The sequence below is a fragment of the Diaporthe citri genome, assembly GCF_014595645.1.
Source record: "Diaporthe citri strain NFHF-8-4 chromosome Unknown scaffold_6, whole genome shotgun sequence".
NCBI lineage: Eukaryota > Fungi > Ascomycota > Sordariomycetes > Diaporthales > Diaporthaceae > Diaporthe > Diaporthe citri.
In genome coordinates, this window is record NW_025064851.1 from 2,614,458 (window position 1) to 2,633,213 (window position 18,756).

The window sequence follows — 18,756 nt, forward strand, 5'->3', positions numbered from 1 at the left end:
TCTTTTCTCGCGCTCTACATTTGGCTGCAACTAGTCATCTTGCAACTCTTCACAATGGCAGATCGGGCCAAGAGAGAAGATGGCGAAGAGCTGCCTACTAGCCGGAAGTCGAGCAGTACGAATCATTCCCCGGCCAATCTGGTAACAGCGGAAGACTCGGATACGCTCGACGGGGACGCACGCGAGGCCTACAACGTCTCGTCGAGGGCAGAAGATGAACGTGTTGCGGAACTCGCCAGGTCCTTGAGTCAAGCGGGCGCCAGATCGGCCGGCACTCAACATGACAAGAATCCCTTCCACTCTCCGGTCCCTTCTCTGGACCCCAACTCGGCCGACTTTGACCCCCGGAAATGGATCTCAGCTCTCCTACATGCTTTCTCGAAGGACCCTGATCAGTACCCTCGCCAACCACTCGGCGTCTCGTGGCGATATTTGAGCGTCCACGGGTTTGGAAGGGATACTGACTACCAAAAGGATGTGATGAACGTGCTCTGGCGGGCGCCTCTGATTGCCAAGGAGTGGATCTCGAAGCGGCAGCAGAAGATTCAGATTCTCAGTGACTTCGACGGCTTGGTCAATAGCGGAGAGATGCTCCTGGTGCTCGGCCGTCCAGGCAGGCAAGCTTGTGCCTTTGTCCCTTTGCCCCTTTGTCCATCGGAGGTGTTCGACTGGACCAGGCTGACGAGGGAAATCCAGTGGTGTCTCCACGTTGCTCAAAACAATCGCTGGCCAGGTCCGGGGGCTCCATCTCGACGGCAAGTCAATGCTTAGCTATCAAGGTAAGGGCTGCGTTCAATGCTCACAACCAGAGAACAGTATGGTAACAGACGAACAGGGGTGCCCTGGGCCGTGATGCACAGTCGATTCCGCGGCGAGGTCGTCTACCAAGCGGAGACAGACATCCACTTCCCCCAGCTGACTGTAGGCCAGACACTCATGTTTGCCGCTTTGGGAAGGACCCCCAAGAACCGGCTCCCTGGCGTTAGCCGCCAAGAATACGCTCGCCACGTCAGAGATGCTGTCATGGCCGTCTTTGGCATATCCCACACAATCAACACACGGGTTGGCAATGATTATGTCCGTGGTGTGAGCGGTGGTGAGCGGAAGCGAGTCAGTATTGCCGAGGTGATGCTGAGCCAGGGTTCCATTCAATGTTGGGACAACAGCACACGAGGCCTGGACAGTGCGACCGCTCTGGAGTTTGCGAGGACCCTCCGGTTGTCGAGCGAGCTGATGGGGACTACTGCTATTGTGGCCATGTACCAAGCCTCCCAGCCTGCATATGATGTGAGCATCCCGATCCTCGGTACATCGCCACGACGACCCTACTCACCTGTTTTCGCAGACATTCGACAAAGTCACCGTCTTGTACGAAGGCAGACAGATCTACTTCGGCCCCAAGGACAGGGCCAAGCAGTATTTTATTGACTTGGGCTATCACTGCCCCGATCGCCAGACAACAGCAGACTTTCTCACCTCCATGACGAACCCAGAGGAACGAATTATCCGGTCTGACGTTAAGGACGTCAGGGCGGTACCGCAGTCTCCCGATGACTTCGCCAGCGCGTGGAAGTTCGGTCAAGAGCGGCTGCAGCTGATCAATGATATCGCAACTTTTGAGAACGCGTCTCCTACCAATGGCCCGGAACATGAGAATCTCAAGGCAGCCCAAAAGTCACGGCAAGCCTCGTTGACGAGAAACAAGTCGCCCTACACCATCTCGGTCCCAATGCAGGTCAAGCTTTGCATGTCTCGTGGGTTCCAGCGACTCAGGGGCGACATAACCTTCTTCACCATCACTGTTGCAGCCAATCTGGTCATCGCCCTTGCACTTGGCAGCATTTACTACGACCTTGCTCCCACCGCCGAGACACTCAACAGCAAGTGTATCCTGCTCTACTTCGCCATTCTGTTCAATGCCTTGAGCTGCGCCTTGGAGGTTGGTCGTATACCCACTGGCAGTGAGCTTGTGCTGTGTGTCGCTTGCTAATCATCAACGAACGCGTCTGTAGATATTCTCGCTCTATGCGCAGCGCCCAATCGTGGAAAAGCACTATCGCTACGCCCTGTACCACCCATTTTCCGAAGCAATCTCGTCCATGATTACCGAGCTTCCGAGCAAGATCCTCTCGGCCATCTGCTTCAACGTCCCGTTGTACTTCATGACAAACCTACGTCGAGAGGCAGGCCCCTTTTTCATCTTCTTCCTGTTCAGCTTCACCTGTACATTCACCATGTCGATGATCTTCCGCACCATCGCACAAGGATCCAAGTCCATCCAGCAAGCCCTGACCCCAGCCGCCGTGCTCATTCTGGGACTTGTGATATACACGGGCTTTGTCCTCCCAACAAGGAGCATGCAAGGCTGGCTTCGCTGGATCAATTACATCGACCCGATCGCCTACGCGTACGAGAGTCTTGTTGCCAACGAGTTCTCCGGCCGGCAGTTCCCCTGTACACAGTTCGTTCCAATGGGCCTGCCCTATATGGATGCTTCTCCGGCACAAAGGGCCTGTGCGACGTCGGGGGCCCTCCCCGGTCAGGACTTCATTGACGGGGACTTCTATATCAACAATCTTTACGGCTATTACCACTCCCACTTGTGGAGGTAAGGACGGACAAGGAAAGCACGGTATCCTCGGGTCGCTAACCGTGTGAAACAGGAACTTCGGCATCCTGGTTGGTTTCGTCGTGTTTTTTATGGTAATTTACATTGCTGCAGCCGAATACCTGTCACTCCATCCCAGCAAAGGTGAAATCTTGGTCTTCCGCCGGGGGCATGGCCACAAATCGCCCAAGTCATACGCCAGCGACGATGAGGAGTCCGGAGCAGTTGGTCCCGTCCGCATTGAGGGCAGGGCGACAGAGGAGCATCGAGGATCAGACAATGAAGCAGCTGGGCATTCGGATGAAAAGGAGAAGTCCGATTCCATATTCCACTGGAGCAACGTCTGCTACGACATATCCATCAAGGGAGAGCGTAGAAGGATTCTAGATCACGTTGACGGATGGGTGAAGCCTGGTACTTTGACAGCGCTGATGGTGAGTACCCGCGACGGGCTGCCGGCAACATATTGATTCTGATGGACAACAGGGTGCCACCGGAGCTGGCAAGACCACGCTGTTGAATGTTCTAGCGGATCGGGTGACGGTCGGTGTGGTGACTGGAGATATGCTTGTGAACGGCCGGCTCCGACAGAAATCATTTCAACGACAGACTGGGTACGTGCAGCAGCAAGACATCCATCTCGAAACGGCAACAGTGCGGGAAGCCCTACGATTCAGCGCAATGCTTCGACAGCCCGCAACCACGCCAACGGCAGAGAAGCACGCTTACGTCGAGGATGTGATTGGGTTACTGGGCATGGAGGCCTACGCGGAAGCCATGGTCGGTGTTCCCGGCGAAGGTGAGTGAAACGGGCCCCGATTCTCCTGGGCCGATCAGACTAACGAGTGCAATCTCGCAGGCTTGAATACCGAGCAGCGGAAACGGCTCACCATCGGCGTCGAGCTCGCAGCCAAACCAGACCTCCTCCTGTTCCTGGATGAGCCGACCTCGGGCCTCGACAGTCAGACGTCTTGGTCAATTACCGCCCTGATCAAGAAGCTGTCGGATCACGGACAGGCTATCCTGTGTACCATCCATCAACCTTCAGCTATGTTGTTCCAGCAATTCGACCGGCTCCTGCTCCTCGCCAAGGGTGGCCAGACGGTCTACTTCGGCGACATTGGGGAAAACAGCAGGACGCTTACCGGCTACTTCGAGAAGCACGGAGCCACCCCATGCGGCGTGGCCGAGAATCCGGCCGAGTGGATGCTGAAGGCCATCGGGGCTGCGCCGGGAGCCCGGGCGGATCGGGACTGGCACGAGACTTGGCGCAACAGCGGCGAGTATGCAGAGGTGCAGGAGGAACTCGGGCGGCTAGAGGCACGGCAGTCGTCAACATCCAACCCAGGGAACGAGGTCGACATGTCGTCTTCTTACGCCACGCCCTTCTACCTTCAGGTCGCTGTCTGCACCAAGAGGGTCTTTCAGCAGTACTGGCGGAGCCCGTCATATCTGTACGCCAAGTTGTTCCTTTGTGGTGGCATGGTACGTACGCCCGATGATTCACGACATTACAGCCATCAGACTAACATGTGAGCAGAGTTTGTTCATTGGTGTGTCTTTCTACCAGGCCGAGCTGTCCATCTCCGGGCTCCAGAACCAGATGTTCTCCATATTCATGCTCCTCGTCATCTTCGCCTTCTTGGTGTACCAGACCATGCCACACTTCATCATCCAACGACAACAGTACGAGGGCCGTGAGTCTGCGTCGCGCATGTACTCCTGGCACGTGTTCATGCTGTCCAACATCGTCGTGGAGCTGCCGTGGACAACCCTGGCTTCGCTTCTAATCTTCTTCCCGTTCTATTACCTGGTGGGTATGAACAACAACGGGATACCAACCGACTCGGTCACCGAGCGCGGCGGTCTGATGTTTCTCATTGTCTGGACCTTCATGCTGTTCCAATCCACATTCGCCGACATGTGCATAGCCGGCGCCAACACAGCTGAGGAGGGCGCCATCCTGTCCCTGCTCATGTTTGCGCTGTCGCTGATCTTTTGCGGGTAAGTTGACCAACCATCCTTCGCGGTCTTGGGTGCCCCGAGAGACAGAGAGAGACTGACTGACACCGGCTTCACAGCGTCATGGTCCCTCGCTCGGACCTCCCGGGCTTCTGGATCTTCATGTACCGGGTGTCGCCGATCACGTACATCATCAGCGCCATGCTGTCGACGGGCGTGGGCCAGAACGCGGTGCGGTGCTCCCAGCTGGAGCTCCTGGTCTTCCAGCCACGCGCCAACCAGACGTGCGCCGAATACCTCGAGTCCTTCCCCGTGGGAGCCGTTTACAACCCGTCCGCGACCGAGAACTGCCAGTACTGCCCCATGGCCAGCACGGATCAGTTCCTCGCTTCGACCGACATCTTCTACAGCAACAGATACCGCGACTACGCCCTCATCTGGGCATACACTGTCTTTAATGTCTGCGCTGCGTTTTTTCTGTACTGGCTTGTACGCGTCCCCAAGAAGGGTGACTGGAGAAAGATGCTTGGTATTCGATAAAAGAGTTGTGGCCTAGAGAGTACTACTGTGTTTCATTTAACTGTCATGTGGTCTGTACATCAGTTATCTTGAAGGTCTGTTATTATTACGTATTTTTTAGCTTTTAATGTTCCGCGAGCTTCTGAGCCCTGATTTCATATAAACGAGGACGCCTCGCTATATACATATATACACTGTGTAAGATACGAAGATAAGGATAAGGACAATGATGATACTAGGGAAGAAGTATAAAAATCCAACGGACCAAGATCAGGCTCACAGTGATTAATATACTACGATGCCACACGATGCAATGTACATGTAATGCAGCGCAGGAAGTCAATCTGTGTGGTGTTTGTAGTGTAGTGCACTGCACTGCATGGTCGCTGCTGAACCTACACTATGTTGATGGCAGGAGTGCTGCAAAGAAGAAGGCATGGCCTATTCTCACGCCTGCCGTGGCTCTTGAGATGTACATACCTACATACTGCGGTCATCGTCGGGATTGTATGGTACTTCGGTCCCTGACGACCGCTTGCAGAACACACCGCCTAACAGCCCGCCAGCCAGTCAGCCAATTCCTAGGTAGATTACGGTGAAGCTGTGTAACCACCAGCTAAGGCTTATCGCGGCCACATATGTCATACCGGTTTTTTTCTTTTTTCTTTGGTGTTTATTTTACCAAATATGCGCTAATATGAATCAACCCGCGTTTGAATGGAACTGTGTTGGCCACAGGAACTCTCTCAAAACCAAGTCGCCAAATACACCTATCCTTTCCCTTGGGATCGGATGCAGGGCTCGATGTATGTCGATCGCACACCGCCGGATTGCCAAGTAGACACAACTCTCTAGTGCAAAAAGATTTTGCGGTTCACCGCTTAGCTTATTGTAGCCTTGTTACGCCTCGGCATGCCGCCTCCCCCCTTTGTTCTCAAGCCCAGGAACAGACGTCTAAACTTGGGCACGCTCATCTTGAGGTGAAATTAGAAGTCAGCTAAGTCTCAACTTCGGGACTAGTTATGCTGTTTCTCCAATACCAAGAGGCTCACTAGGTTAGATCACCTCGTCCGTGGTTGATGCACTCAGGAGTAGTTACCTGCCGCTCGGGTGAGCGCCCGTATCTGATAGGGAGTCGGAAGTGGCTGTGTTGAGGTCCAGATGGCTTCTGATGGCGTGCTCAATTCTGCGCTGTACTTGAATCCACCGCAGCCGTGCATGTTGTCCCTTGTCGCCTGTGGCGGCTCTTTGTACATGTTCAAGTGGCAGTGGGTCACCCAGGTAGGAAGTTATGTCAATACGGCTTGAATCGGAGTCTGTATTCAGGACACCAACCTCTCGCAAAACTGCATGTGCCCGTCCAGTGTCATACACATCCAGATAACTACGAGGTATCTCCCAGTTTACGGACTGTTTGCTAGAGAAAGAAAAGAGCACGAACTTGGAACTCTTGCTCCCGTGGAAGAAACAGCCCAGGCACCACATTCATTGCACGCTCGGCGAAGTCCGAGTCCCGGGATTAGGAGGTCACCGAACAGAGCAGAGATAAGAAAATTTTCAGAAGGTGACGTAAGATTCCGGGTCTATAAGACTGTAATACTTGTGATGCAGTCCGCGCTGCCGCTATCGTAATTGGTTATGTCTGCCGCGCCGCACTGGCAGTCTCGTGGGTCCAGAGCGGTACATGGTCAGCGAGCCTCGTGGGTCCAGAGCGATACGTGGTCAGTGAGCCTCGCGGTACCTTTCCCAACTACCGGTTAAAAGTGGGCCTCAATACCATTTGGGTCAACATATTGAGGCCATTTACTTATTTCTCTGAACCGTCCCGTAGCGAAATTGGTGGGTCATCAGTTTCGCGCAATGGGACAAAGTACTGACGATGTCACAGAGCTGGAGAATAAGTCATAGTTTTGAACTTGTTGTTACGCGAAGAGAAGAAGACTAGAAGCTACATTTCATAGGTGAAGCCGTGGGGTTTATGTAGGGAGGGTATTATGACATCTCAATTATGACACCTCAGAAACTCGCAACCTCTCCATTGTATTTTCGAGATACCCACTCAACTGTCAGGCTGCTTAGTAAGGGACTTCGAATTTCACCAGTAGTCCATGGCACCTCAGTTGGGCACCGCGACAGAGGGAGCTTATGGCAGTCACTGGGGGGCCAGTCACTAGGAGGCCAGTCACTGGGGGCCTCAGGTGAATGGAGGTCCGTACGTCTTTAAAAAGGGTGCCCTCTGCCCCTTCAGCACTCAGATCCCAGCCATCACGCCCACTTCGAATGCAAACAATCGCATATTTGCCAGACCCAGTCTTTCCTGTCACAGGGCTCCTCCTTCAGTCATCAATTGCCCCGGGCCCACACGTTCGAGTTCCCTGAATTTTTCGCTTCTTGTCGTTACTGAACACCCCATCTTATCACAGCGCTCGCTCCGGCTTTTATCACCAAACAGAAGATGGGCGACATCAGCGCTGACTCAACTGAAGGAAATGGGAATCACTTCTGGAGCAGGCCCTTCACGGTGCAGCCAGACGAGCCAGTCTCGTCAGCGTACATGCAGAAATACAGCTCTACTCCTCTTGGGCCATACTTCTGGGGTGCTGAGCACACTTCAGGCAAGACAAAGCCTTTCCCGAGCCACAGTGGGAACGTCGAGGCAAGGAAGCTTGTTGGAGATGGAGGCGTGGACGCCTGCAGCAGAGTCATCGACGAGGCGTTAGCAGCCATGACCAGGATATTTAACAGCATCGATTATCCAGACCCCGACTCGCGGATCGGTCTTGTCAAGCTGCGTCTGTCATCAGAGATGTCGGAATGGAAGCGGAAGCAGCAAGGACAAGGAAGGGTCTTGCCAGCCAAGGGAAAGGGCATCCAGCGCGCGTCCGACAAAGTTATTGACTTGGTGAACGGACAGGACTGGCCTCCACCTCTGTTAACAACCAACACCTTATTTGGCGTTGGATGGACGAGCCTTCTGAATGGCGCATACGACCCCCAAGTCCTATACAGCAATTTTTGTGTCGACATGGCCTTCTACTATGAGCATGGCTTCAACCGCGTCTTTGCCGAGTTCGAGCCACTATTCGAGGCAGCCTCGAATGACCCTCACGCCCTGGGGACATTCGGAGGACCCGAGAGACGTGAAGGTGCCAGGATGGGGCTACGGTATATCCGCGGTAAGGTCGCGCTCGAACACAAGTACCTGCCCTACCTCTCTGGACTGTCTGCGAAGTTTGATCGCAGAACAGCGCAATGTATAATGTTTGGCGAAAGCAGCCTCATGGGACTGGCAGCCGAAGCTGCCACACGCGGGCATGACGCGGCCGCTACCATGAGTGACTTGGTCTTCAGCTCACCGGTATGTGCTTTGTGTCAATGCAGCTCGATCTACCCAGGTCGAGTTGCGTCAGCAGACCCCTGTCAGCAGACATCTCTAATCCGCGCCTCGGTAATAACCTCTCCTGACATGTGGACGCTATAGGGCACGGATGTCGTCGATGTCGGAAGTGATATAGGCAACAGCGAGGTCATGAACAGTTTCCTCAATACCGCGGATATCACGGAGACTGCAGGTGGCATTGTGAGCGAGGACGTCCTCCGGACCGTCTACGACGCGTACAGCCACACATGTGCCCGCATGCTGACGGAGCGGTGGAACACGCCGTCAGCGGCCATGAGCTCCCTGCTCATCGTATGGCACATACATAACGACCGACACTGGTTTCTGAGGAGAGCCGTCTTGGGCTACGAAAAGGTGCGCCGCGCGGGACCCATCATGCGCGAGGCGGACATCGACGAAGCCTTTGACGACGACTACCACACCACGGGTTTCAGCCGGCCCCTCGAGAACGCCTGTGACGGTGCCGAGACGTGCGATCAGGCAGCCGAGGTCATCAATGGCCATGAGCGCCGCGAGATGCTGCAGCTGCTCTGGGACCTCCTGGTGACAGGTCCGCTCGCGTACGTCAGGGCCGGAGTGGTCAACCCCGAAAGAGAGGTAGAACTCGGCCTCGACCTGCATGAAGCACTGGCGCAGTGCTGGCACGACGGATTAGTCTATGAGATGAACTGGCTCATAAGTCATGCGAGCTTCCATTCCTGGCAAGTGAACTTTTTGATGGAGGCTGCTATGTGGGGAAGTTTCTTGGACGACGGGACCTTGGCGGGGAAGCTGGACAGGGCATAGTCCGTCTAGGAAAACCAGGCTCTCTAGATTGATGGCTGTGTGGTGGCTCAGGACCTGGAAGTAGTCCAAGTCTGTGGCTAGGCTAGAGCTGGGGCTTGAAAGGTTTGAACCTGCTGTCATGATCAATATATTGTTTTGGGGTGTAGTAGGTTACACCATCTTTCTCAGGGGACGGGAGTATAAAGGCCCCCAGATAAATGTTGCCTTGGAAATTCTCCGCTTAGAATTCAGTCCCCTCTTTTCTCTCATTTTACGCAGTATCTGCTGGGCTTATTTCTTAAGAACCTTCGTGACTGTGCATTATATGCCCCCTTCTATTCCTCTTAATTCCTCCCTTGCGCTGGGGCGCCCTCTTCCTCTTACAGAGGGGACCAGCACAATGTGCCCTCTTCTCCGTCCCCGTTGGCGGTGAATCTTGCACAGTACTGTAGGTAGGCTGGTGTAGGTCGTAGCTCAATTCCGTTCGTATTGGTGGCTCCCACCAGGGTGATGTGCTTTAACCATGTTACGGATACGTGCTATGTCACGTCCTTTTGGTGTACTACAGTATGATGATTTGCAGGCCGATCTGGAGGATGGTGGTGCTGACCTAGCGTCGGGGAGGATCACGGCCAATTCCCGGGTCTTACATCCTCCACGGATCAGGCAGCCCACGCTACGCGTGGTCATTGAGGTGAATCGTTCAGTTGTTGTCTTTGGGCCGTGGGGATGTTGCGTAGCAGAGTCGCCGCCTAGAGGTAGAAACATGGCGGCAATGCTGGCCACCCGGAAGGATCAGCCTGCCAAAGACACGATTGTCAGTGAAATTACTGCCATCTGAGTCTTTCGGAATAGCGCATTTGCCACACTCCTTGGCCGGTCTTGCAACGCATCTGCTTGATTTTTGAGGACAGGAAATGTTAGGGCTTTGCAATACGGTTAGTTATAGTTGGAGGCAACACGGGCAGGATTAGTACCATCAGGCAGCAGGAGACAATTTGAGATTATTAGACCCTATATCGCTAGTTTGACGCCGTTTTGTTAATGACCCCGGGAAAGCGGTACGATTGAGAGGTATATATATGTTGAATGATAGACGTCCGCTTCACTTGAAAGACTGAAACCGCCCGACCTCGCGCGCGTCGCCCTCAGCTACGTAGTTGACGGTCCACTCCCACAGATCCTCCTGCTTGCGCTCTACGTAGCTGTCAATGCTCGACTTGATCTCTCTCAACCCCTCAAAGTACTTGCCCGTGACTCCCTCGACGTCGGGCAGGCCAGAATTTTGCGCGGGATCGTGCGTGCCGCTCGAAGTGAGGACGACGCGGGCTCCCGTGGCGAGATAGGGACACAGGAGATGGAACAGAATGGCGTGGCCGACGTGCGAGATGGCGAACGTCTTCTCCACGCCCTCGTCCGTCAGGTGGAGGGTCTTGGGGAACTGCAGCGCCGCGTTCATCACCAGCGCCTGGATCTGGGGCTTCGTCTTGTCGGCGATCCAGTTCTTGGCGAAGCTCCGCACGTCGGCCGGGCTTCCCAGATCCAGGGTCATAAAAATGGTGTTAGACTGACCCAGGGCTTTGTTGATGGCGTCAGCAGCATTGTTCTTGTCGGACCGCGAGGCGATCACGACCAGATACTCAGGATGATCTTTGGCAATCTTCAGGGCTGCGTGGTAGCCGATGCCATTGGTTCCGCCCGTGATGATGACAGAATACGTATAGGCCATTTTGGATGAAGCAGAAGCAACAAGGAACTCAAGTAAGTCGTATGATAGTGAAGATGCGGGTTGGTGGCCGAGGGGAAGGATAGATAAGACGCGTCATTTACCTGGGCTGTGTCGCCTTCATAGACGAGTCTAGATATACTTTATGTGCTGCACATGTGCCATCGGACTGCGTGCTTTTTTTACTTGTACGCGGTATGTGGCATAGGATCAGGCAGGCTGGGAACGCGTCAACTTCTCCCAGAGCCAAGGGATGCAGGCAGAACAAGGCACGCCATGGCAAGGTAGCTTCTGATCGCAAATAACGAGGGCTGATCCAGTATTGTCCGGCGTGAGATGCTCCTTCGGAATGAGAGACGGAAACAACATGTCAGCTTTGGTCTAGTGCCACCGGCGTTTGGGGTGTTTTGAAATTCTTAATTCCGTAGACACCTTTCTTTTCTCTTTGTCTCACTGCCAATGCTTGTCAGCTCGTCCCAAGATAGAGGAAGCGCTGCCCTCCCATTAGAAGGAGAAAGAAACAAGGGGATGACAAAAATTCAGGACAAAAAGACTGGCAACATCTTTTCCCCATCTCCTTATGATGTCCTTTCTTTTTTTAATTACGGAAACAAGAGTTTCCAGAGTAGGGAGACGGTCCTTACGTCTAGTGGCAACGAAGGCGCAAGTTGGCGTTGAAGAAATGTTGATTTGCAACTAGGTTTGCGTAACTAAAAGAAAAGAAAAGGGAGGGAAGCTGCAAAGCAACGTCAGTAGTATAGTTTTGGAGGCTATTTGGGCTGACAAGATAAGCGGAATAAGTAAGCCCAGTAACTAGGCCTGGCATGCGTCCAGCCCACGGCCATGATAGCCAGAGAGTAAGAAAACACACAAGGAACGTTCTATCTCAGTCACTAACTTGACTACTTAATCATATAGCTAGAAGCATTAACATATTTCATACAGTAATATAAATTAAATGTCCAAATATGTAAATAAGAGGGCTTTATTTATAGTTCTTTAAATCAACTCGCTTGTTGAAGATCTTATGCATGACAGCTAGGACTGCATACCTAGGTAGCAGACTTTGGCCGTTTCGTCGAGGTCGGCAAGCATGAGCTTGTCGACACCGGGAAACTCGACACGCACGTCTTGACACGTAACTGCTCCTTCACCACCTTCGATCTCACCGAACTGTTCTTCCACAAAGACCAAAGGAGCCGCTTGAGCTGTGTCGGACGAGAGCAATCAAGCCGGTGCCGATCGCCAAATTTGACATTTCGAAGGTATCGCAAGCCTACCGCTTCTTTTACAGAAAAGATCGCATTGGAAAGTGGTGGTATCCATGCAGAACTCAAGCAGCCTTATTCCGGTATGCTTCATCTTATGATGCCCCACTGGGTCTCCAGGTCGTCTGTTCTACTCGCACGGGATGGCAAACCATGTAGCAAAGAGCAACACTGAAAGTCAACAGGTCATGCCTACATTGTGTTAGACGATTCTTAGTTCCGAAAAGGTCTACCTGCTCGTTGGGTGCTTGGGCGGCCTTGGCCGCAGTCTGAGCCGATGGATGATGTCGCCAGGTGCTCGCCACTTCGTCTTCCTCGGTCGCACTTGGCGACAAGCCCAAAGCCCAAAGCCTTGTGGATCGGGTCCGAGTGGCCGGTGCTTCTGTAGAGGTAATGCGGCGCGACGTATCCAACCAAGAAGACGTCGATGCCGCGGTGGACGCCTGCTCTGGATTTGCCATTGGCGGCGTGGTTCAAGCCGCCATGGGTCTGAGCGAGGCTCTCTTCTCTAGCATGACGCACAAGGGCTAAGCAGCATAACTGCTTGTTTCGGCCAATGAGAGCGCTTGATGTACTGATGGCAGGTTGTAGAATCGGGGCGGTCTGCATGTGAAGTTTACCTATTTTTGACTTAAGACAGGGTATCAGGAGATAGTTCCCTGGCACGTCTGGGCAGACGAGGGTAATTTTGGTGGGGATGATGCAGAGGTTCGATGGCTCCAGGAGTGATCGTAGGATTGTGAAGATTGGAGTGGAGACCCTGCTCTTGGTGTTCAGGAGGTTTGGACACAGCTATGCAACAAGCCCCTCATCTGCGCCGGATAAGCTGCCTCAACAAGATTAGACTAGCAAGGATGGCATTGCTTATTACACATTGATGCCACTGGGCATTGGAAGTAACCACAAGCTCCACCTCGATTGCTGTCTTCTTTTGCCTCAACACCACAACAGCAATTGGCTTCGTGGTTGAATAGAATTTCAACTCAAAAGCCACTACAACCACCTCATCAAAGCAGTTCTGGCTATCGGAGCATCCAGAAACTCGGACTAATTGAGCAGCCATGCCCTTCAACGACATCAGCAAGCCCCCGCCTGCACTACCGAGTCCGGTGCTCACGGCAGTTCTCCCTGGTGTGTCGCTGCTTCAGCCACTGAGCCGGAGGGGGACGGGCCCGGGCATGATCATTCTCACCATAGATTACGGTGACTCTTTGGCGATTACCGACGGTGTCCCATCTCCGCTCGTAAAGTGGGCAGAAGAAGGGTATACGGTTGTGGAGATCAAGGCAGAGGCCCTGAAGTCAGGCCATGGCGATCCCATCCGTAGTGCTATTGAAACACTGTATGAGTGCGATGTGTGTGAGCCCAAGGACAAGATTGGCCTGACTGGTGAGTAATGCCTGCCCTCTCTTTATGGCCAAACACTCGAGGAGTCACCGATCTGACAGCATCGGTAGCATACGACTCGGAGCTGTGGAACATCGTGGCCCCGACGCTGGCCAATCATCCTTCCGTTGCCGTGGCTGCTGTATACGCGGACGCATCACAGGAGTCATCACCAGATTCTATCGCCGGTGTGTCCATACCCGTGTTGCTGCATCTTGCAGGGAAGCCAGCAGGGGAGTCTTCCCAACCAGCCAAGAAGTACTACTATCCCAACGTCACTTCGTCCAAGTTCGCCACGCCCTTTCAGGACTCCTTCCATTACAACACCGAGGCGATCTCGCACACTCGAAACCTTACGCTCTTCAAGAAGGAAATGGACGGCCCATACTTCGACTTGGAGACGATATGGGATGAACACACGTACTACGAATTCGCTGATCGATCAGTCGAGCATACCATGAGTACAATGGTACAGGAGCCTTACGTGAACCATGTTCCGACCGTAAGTCTCTCGCCCAGGCATGTCGTCCTAGTAATATTCGGTGAGGCTGACCCAAGTCCAGATGACCGGCGGTATTGGTCGTGCAAAGCTCTCCCACTTTTATCAACACAACTTCATCTTTAACAATTCCGCCGATTCCGAGCTCGAGCTTACGAGCCGTACTGTCGGCATCGATCGTGTTATCGACGAGTTCATATTCAAATTCACTCACGACCAAATGATTGACTGGATGTAAGAATGCCACTTAGCTTTGATCTCAGAAAACAGAGGCTAACACTACACAGTTTACCTGGCGTTCCTCCCACCAATAAGAGGGTCGAGGTTCCTTTCACGGCCGTTGTAAATGTCCGTGGCGATAGACTGTACCATGAACATATTGCGTGGGACCAGGGCAGCGTGTTGAGGCAACTTGGTCTGCTGCCCGAGTACCTTCCCTTCCCGTATCCGCTGCCAGAGGGGAGCGGATCATCGAGCGGCGGCCAGGTGGAATACCGTGTGCCAGTCGCGGGAATAGCAATAGCGAACAAGATGCGAGATAGAAACGGCGGTCCGTCGAACGAGATGTTCGACTACAAGATCCGAGAGGTCTGAAATGCAAATAAGGATGGATAGCAATGCAGTAGGAAATGCCGGTCACGGCTCTTTTGCCCGGACAGTTTCGCTTCTTGTTTTGCACCTAGATCTTTTCGAGTAAAATACAATAATTGGGATTCCAGCCTTCTCGTGGCGGAATTCCACTGCTGCGGAATTCCTCTGGCGGAGTTCCGCCGTTGGGCTTACACAAGAGGCCCGACACATCTATAAAGACTCCGTTTTATTTTCTCCCAAAGCCTTCACTACAATGATGCCACCCAGCTGTCCCGGCGAAATATACGATTATTTCGGAACATTTCAGCTTCACTATCAGCCGGGTGAAAGCTCAAATATCGATTTGCGAGGCTGCCTCAACCTCATTGAGCTCAATATCCTTCATCAGCTACCAGAACTGGTCCCTCTTCAACAATGACTACAATCAAAAAAGTCGCTATATTCGGCGTGAGTTGTCGCCTTGCCAAGAAACGTTCACATTTGTGGCTGACATGACTTCAAGGCCTCCGGCAACTTCGGTGCCCCAATTACCGCAGCCCTCATTGAAGCCGGCTTCGACCTGACGATAATAACCCGACATGAGTCTTCAGCAACCTTCCCACCTGGTATACATGTTATCAAAGTGGAATACACGACAGAGGACCTAACAAATGCCCTGGTCGGGCAAGATGCCGCTGTCTGCGTTGTCGGGCCGGCCGGTGTTCATCATCAGACTGCCATGACCGATGCAGCGGGAGCCGCAGGTGTCAAGCGCTTCATTGTGAATGATTTCGGATGGGGGCCGGATGTTCGTGGACTGCCTGAATTTCACGATGTTCATGCTATGAGGAAGACGCAATGGGCTCATGCGAAGGCGAGGGCGGACGCCAATCCTGGGTTCACATGGACTGGAATCAGTACGGGAAATCCTATTGACTGGGTAAGCGATGATTCTGTAGCAGGCTACGCACAACGAAGGAACATGCCCCGATTCTGACCATGGAGCAGGCGATCAGGAAGTTTGCTCTGATGGGATTCAACCTCAACGAACATTCGGCAACCATATACGACAACGGCGAGGAGGACTTCACAGGCACGACTCTAAAAGGCATTGCACAGAGTGTCGTAGGTGTCCTCACCCACCCAGAAGAGACCAGGAACCGGTTCGTGAAGGTTCTGTCCATCAAAACCTGCCAGAACAAGCTGCTACAAGCATTTGAGCAAGTAACAGGAGAGCAATGGATGGTACGAAAGTCCACCACGAAGGAGCTCATGGCAAGTGGCCGCAGAAAGCTCGCAGACGGCAGTAGCGGGTGGGTCTTGGACCTGGTCGTCGCTCAGCTGTACGACGAGGGCGAGGCTCGCTGCGTGGTCGCGTCCCGCAGGTCCGAATCTGATGCTGACCTTTTGAGCGTGGCTGCGGAGACGGAGGATCAGGTTGCTATCAAGGCTTTGGGGCTTGCGTAATTTGGTGTGCAACTTTGTTCCACTGCATGCAGAAATTCTAGTTCCTTTCGCGCGACGCGGGGTCAGAGGCACAATGTGCAGGAGGTCGGGACATCTGCCGACGAGGATAAGAAAGACGAGAATCGACTGGTCCAGCTGGTGGTCCAAATTCAGCTATGCCGGCTGTCCGGTTTCCAGGTTGTTGATTGATCAGTTGCTTTTGGGCGAATGACATTCGTAACATCTCTGGATTGCTCTTCACCACAAATTGACTAGTACACCTCTTTCCATCGATCCCCTTCATCATGAATTGGCTCCGTCTTCTTGCACTGACTCCTCTTGCGTTCGGGGCTCCGGCGAGCGATTTGCAAAGACGACAGGAGGGGTCTGAAAATGTCCAGCTTAAAGTACCCAACTCTGCGCCGGAAGGCCGTCAGATTGTCGACGCCAGTTTCCAATCGTACTCCATTGAGTTTTCTTATATGCTAGATTTCGCTGGTAATGCGAGGTAAGTAGCACCTAAGTTGCGAGTTTGAGAGCGAGCCTTGAGACTAATTCACAAAGCCATCCAAACTCCTATTCTCATCAGATGATACAGAACCTAGGCGATATTGCAGGTTCTTATCCCATTATTCGTGCCGGCGGAACAACACAGAATCGAGCCACCTATCTTGCAAACCAGGTCGAGGCGTTGATAGCAAGATACTCAACGCCAGGTGCTGATCAGCCATCTTCGTTGGCAGTCGGGCCTGCCTGGTTCGAGTCTTTCCAGCAGTTCCCAAAGGGTACTCAGTACATATACGGTCTCAACTTCTACGATGGCGACGAAGGCAAGGCTCAGACCGTGCTTCAGGCCGGTGCAGCCTACCGTGGCATTGGAAAGGATCTATACGCATTTGAGATTGGCAATGAAGTCAATGGTGGGCAACAGTCAATGTTTGCTTGACTTGCTACATTCCCACCCACCCCTCCACCCCAGACTGGTTGGATGACTTCCTAATCTCATGAATCCCAGGCTGGGCTGGTGGCAGTCGTCGTCCAGCGAACTATACTACCAAATCGTATGTAGACCAATGGACTGAGTACTCAGACGCCATTGGCAAGGACGCTCTTGGCGAGGACGACGCAGAGCTCCAGCCTCTGTTCCAAGGTTGTGCTTTTACAGCACCACGCGACATCGAACCCGGGAATAACTCAGTCTGGAATGTCCAAAGCGTGCTACAGCTGGGAATGGCCGAGTCTGGTCGGCTGAAAACGGTTGCTGACCACGATGTAAATCTGAATCAACATCAAATCCTTTAAGGATCACAGAGCTGACCCGGTTGTGAAATGATTAGTACATGGGAGCCAACTGCGAAGGTGCCAAGGTTCCTACTATCAAAGACAATATCCTCAATCACCATCGCATGACATCCCTGATGTGGTATCATGAAGCCCTCGGAAACTTCAGCGCCTCACAAGGTGTGCCGTATGTGCTCGGCGAGACCAACTCGATCTCTGTAAGTGCTCTGAATCTTCTCATCTTCGTGCCTTTTCAACCACCCTCTGCAAGTTTCTCTCAGCTCCCAGCTGCACTATCTGACCTCTTCATAGTGCCAGGGAACGCATCTGGTCTCCGACGTATTTGCCTCCGCTCTGTGGGCAGTCGACTACGTGCTAACGTCCCCGGCCCCGATCCCGGCCGCCCCCCCTTCCCGGCCGCCCTCGGCACCCACACACGCCTTCTCTTCAACATCAATTGCCCATCACCATAATGCATAATCCCTCTTTCATTAATATTTCTAATTCTTTAAAGGCATTATTTTCTTTTAATACCCTTCCTACCTTTATTTAAGCCTTATAAATAGCTTTAATATTAATAAAAGCTATATTTAAGTTAATTTAAACCTTTTTCCTTATAATCTTTTAATTAATTTTAATTTAAGCTTTTAATTATTAATTTTTTTATAAGGTTATAATTAATTAAATTTCTTTTTTATTATATACTTTAAAAAGCTTTTTAAATAATATTTATAATATAAAGCTTAAATATTTATTATAATATTAATAAGTAATTAATTAATATACTTTTTATAATTACTTAAAAGTCTTAAAAATAAGTTTTAATTATTAAAAAAAAACCTTAAGTATAAAGAATTACTTAATAAAGCTCTTTATTATATTAAATTTTAATAATTTATGCTAAATTTAATAATTTTTAAGAATATAATAACTTTTAAATATCTTATATTTAAATATTAATTAAAACTTTATTATTTTTTACCTTAAATATATATTTAACTTTATAAATACCTTTTTTTATACCTTATAATAATAAAAAAAAACTTTTTCTTTATTATTATTAATAAAGAGTTATATTGCCTTATTAAGTATAAATACTTTTAAAATATTATTTTTAATAAAGAAAATATTAATATATTAAGGAGTTGCAATATATGAAAAGTATATATAAGTAAAAAGATTATATATCTTTAATATAAAAAGCATTTTTATATAAAGTTAATAATTATATATATATAATGCTTATTTATAATTAATAATTATTACTTAAAAGAATTTAAAGAAGTAATTTAAGAAATAAATACTTTTTTAAGCTATTTAATAATT

At 51.4% G+C, this 18,756-nt stretch overlaps 6 protein-coding genes across 6 annotated transcripts; 5 read left to right on the top strand and 1 right to left on the bottom strand.

The window, feature by feature from the left end:
- Positions 1-54: 54 nt before the first annotated feature.
- INS49_012734 (uncharacterized protein) lies at positions 55-5,110 on the top strand (the record flags this gene model as incomplete). Its single annotated transcript, XM_043173436.1, has 10 exons — positions 55-573; positions 734-779; positions 836-1,287; positions 1,346-1,939; positions 2,013-2,608; positions 2,664-3,042; positions 3,095-3,407; positions 3,468-4,093; positions 4,149-4,612; positions 4,690-5,110. 10 exons carry the CDS (start codon positions 55-57, stop codon positions 5,108-5,110), a joined length of 4,410 nt encoding a protein of 1,469 aa, XP_043022733.1.
- Positions 5,111-7,544: 2,434 nt separating this feature from the next.
- INS49_012735 (uncharacterized protein) lies at positions 7,545-9,275 on the top strand (the record flags this gene model as incomplete). Its single annotated transcript, XM_043173437.1, has 2 exons — positions 7,545-8,447; positions 8,571-9,275. 2 exons carry the CDS (start codon positions 7,545-7,547, stop codon positions 9,273-9,275), a joined length of 1,608 nt encoding a protein of 535 aa, XP_043022734.1.
- Positions 9,276-10,359: 1,084 nt separating this feature from the next.
- INS49_012736 (uncharacterized protein) lies at positions 10,360-10,983 on the bottom strand (the record flags this gene model as incomplete). The annotated part of the gene is made up of 1 exon (XM_043173438.1): positions 10,360-10,983. The coding sequence occupies one exon, from the start codon at positions 10,981-10,983 to the stop codon at positions 10,360-10,362; it is 624 nt and encodes a 207-aa protein (XP_043022735.1).
- A 2,326-nt stretch (positions 10,984-13,309) lies between these two features.
- Positions 13,310-14,727, top strand: INS49_012737 (uncharacterized protein; the record flags this gene model as incomplete). The annotated part of the gene is made up of 4 exons (XM_043173439.1): positions 13,310-13,637; positions 13,706-14,136; positions 14,198-14,367; positions 14,421-14,727. 4 exons carry the CDS (start codon positions 13,310-13,312, stop codon positions 14,725-14,727), a joined length of 1,236 nt encoding a protein of 411 aa, XP_043022736.1.
- Positions 14,728-15,138: 411 nt separating this feature from the next.
- INS49_012738 (uncharacterized protein) lies at positions 15,139-16,170 on the top strand (the record flags this gene model as incomplete). Its single annotated transcript, XM_043173440.1, has 3 exons — positions 15,139-15,171; positions 15,227-15,643; positions 15,712-16,170. The coding sequence occupies 3 exons, from the start codon at positions 15,139-15,141 to the stop codon at positions 16,168-16,170; spliced, it is 909 nt and encodes a 302-aa protein (XP_043022737.1).
- A 284-nt stretch (positions 16,171-16,454) lies between these two features.
- On the top strand, positions 16,455-17,910 carry INS49_012739 (uncharacterized protein; the record flags this gene model as incomplete). Its single annotated transcript, XM_043173441.1, has 5 exons — positions 16,455-16,657; positions 16,714-17,069; positions 17,165-17,421; positions 17,487-17,648; positions 17,743-17,910. 5 exons carry the CDS (start codon positions 16,455-16,457, stop codon positions 17,908-17,910), a joined length of 1,146 nt encoding a protein of 381 aa, XP_043022738.1.
- Between the last annotated feature and the right edge of the window lie 846 nt (positions 17,911-18,756).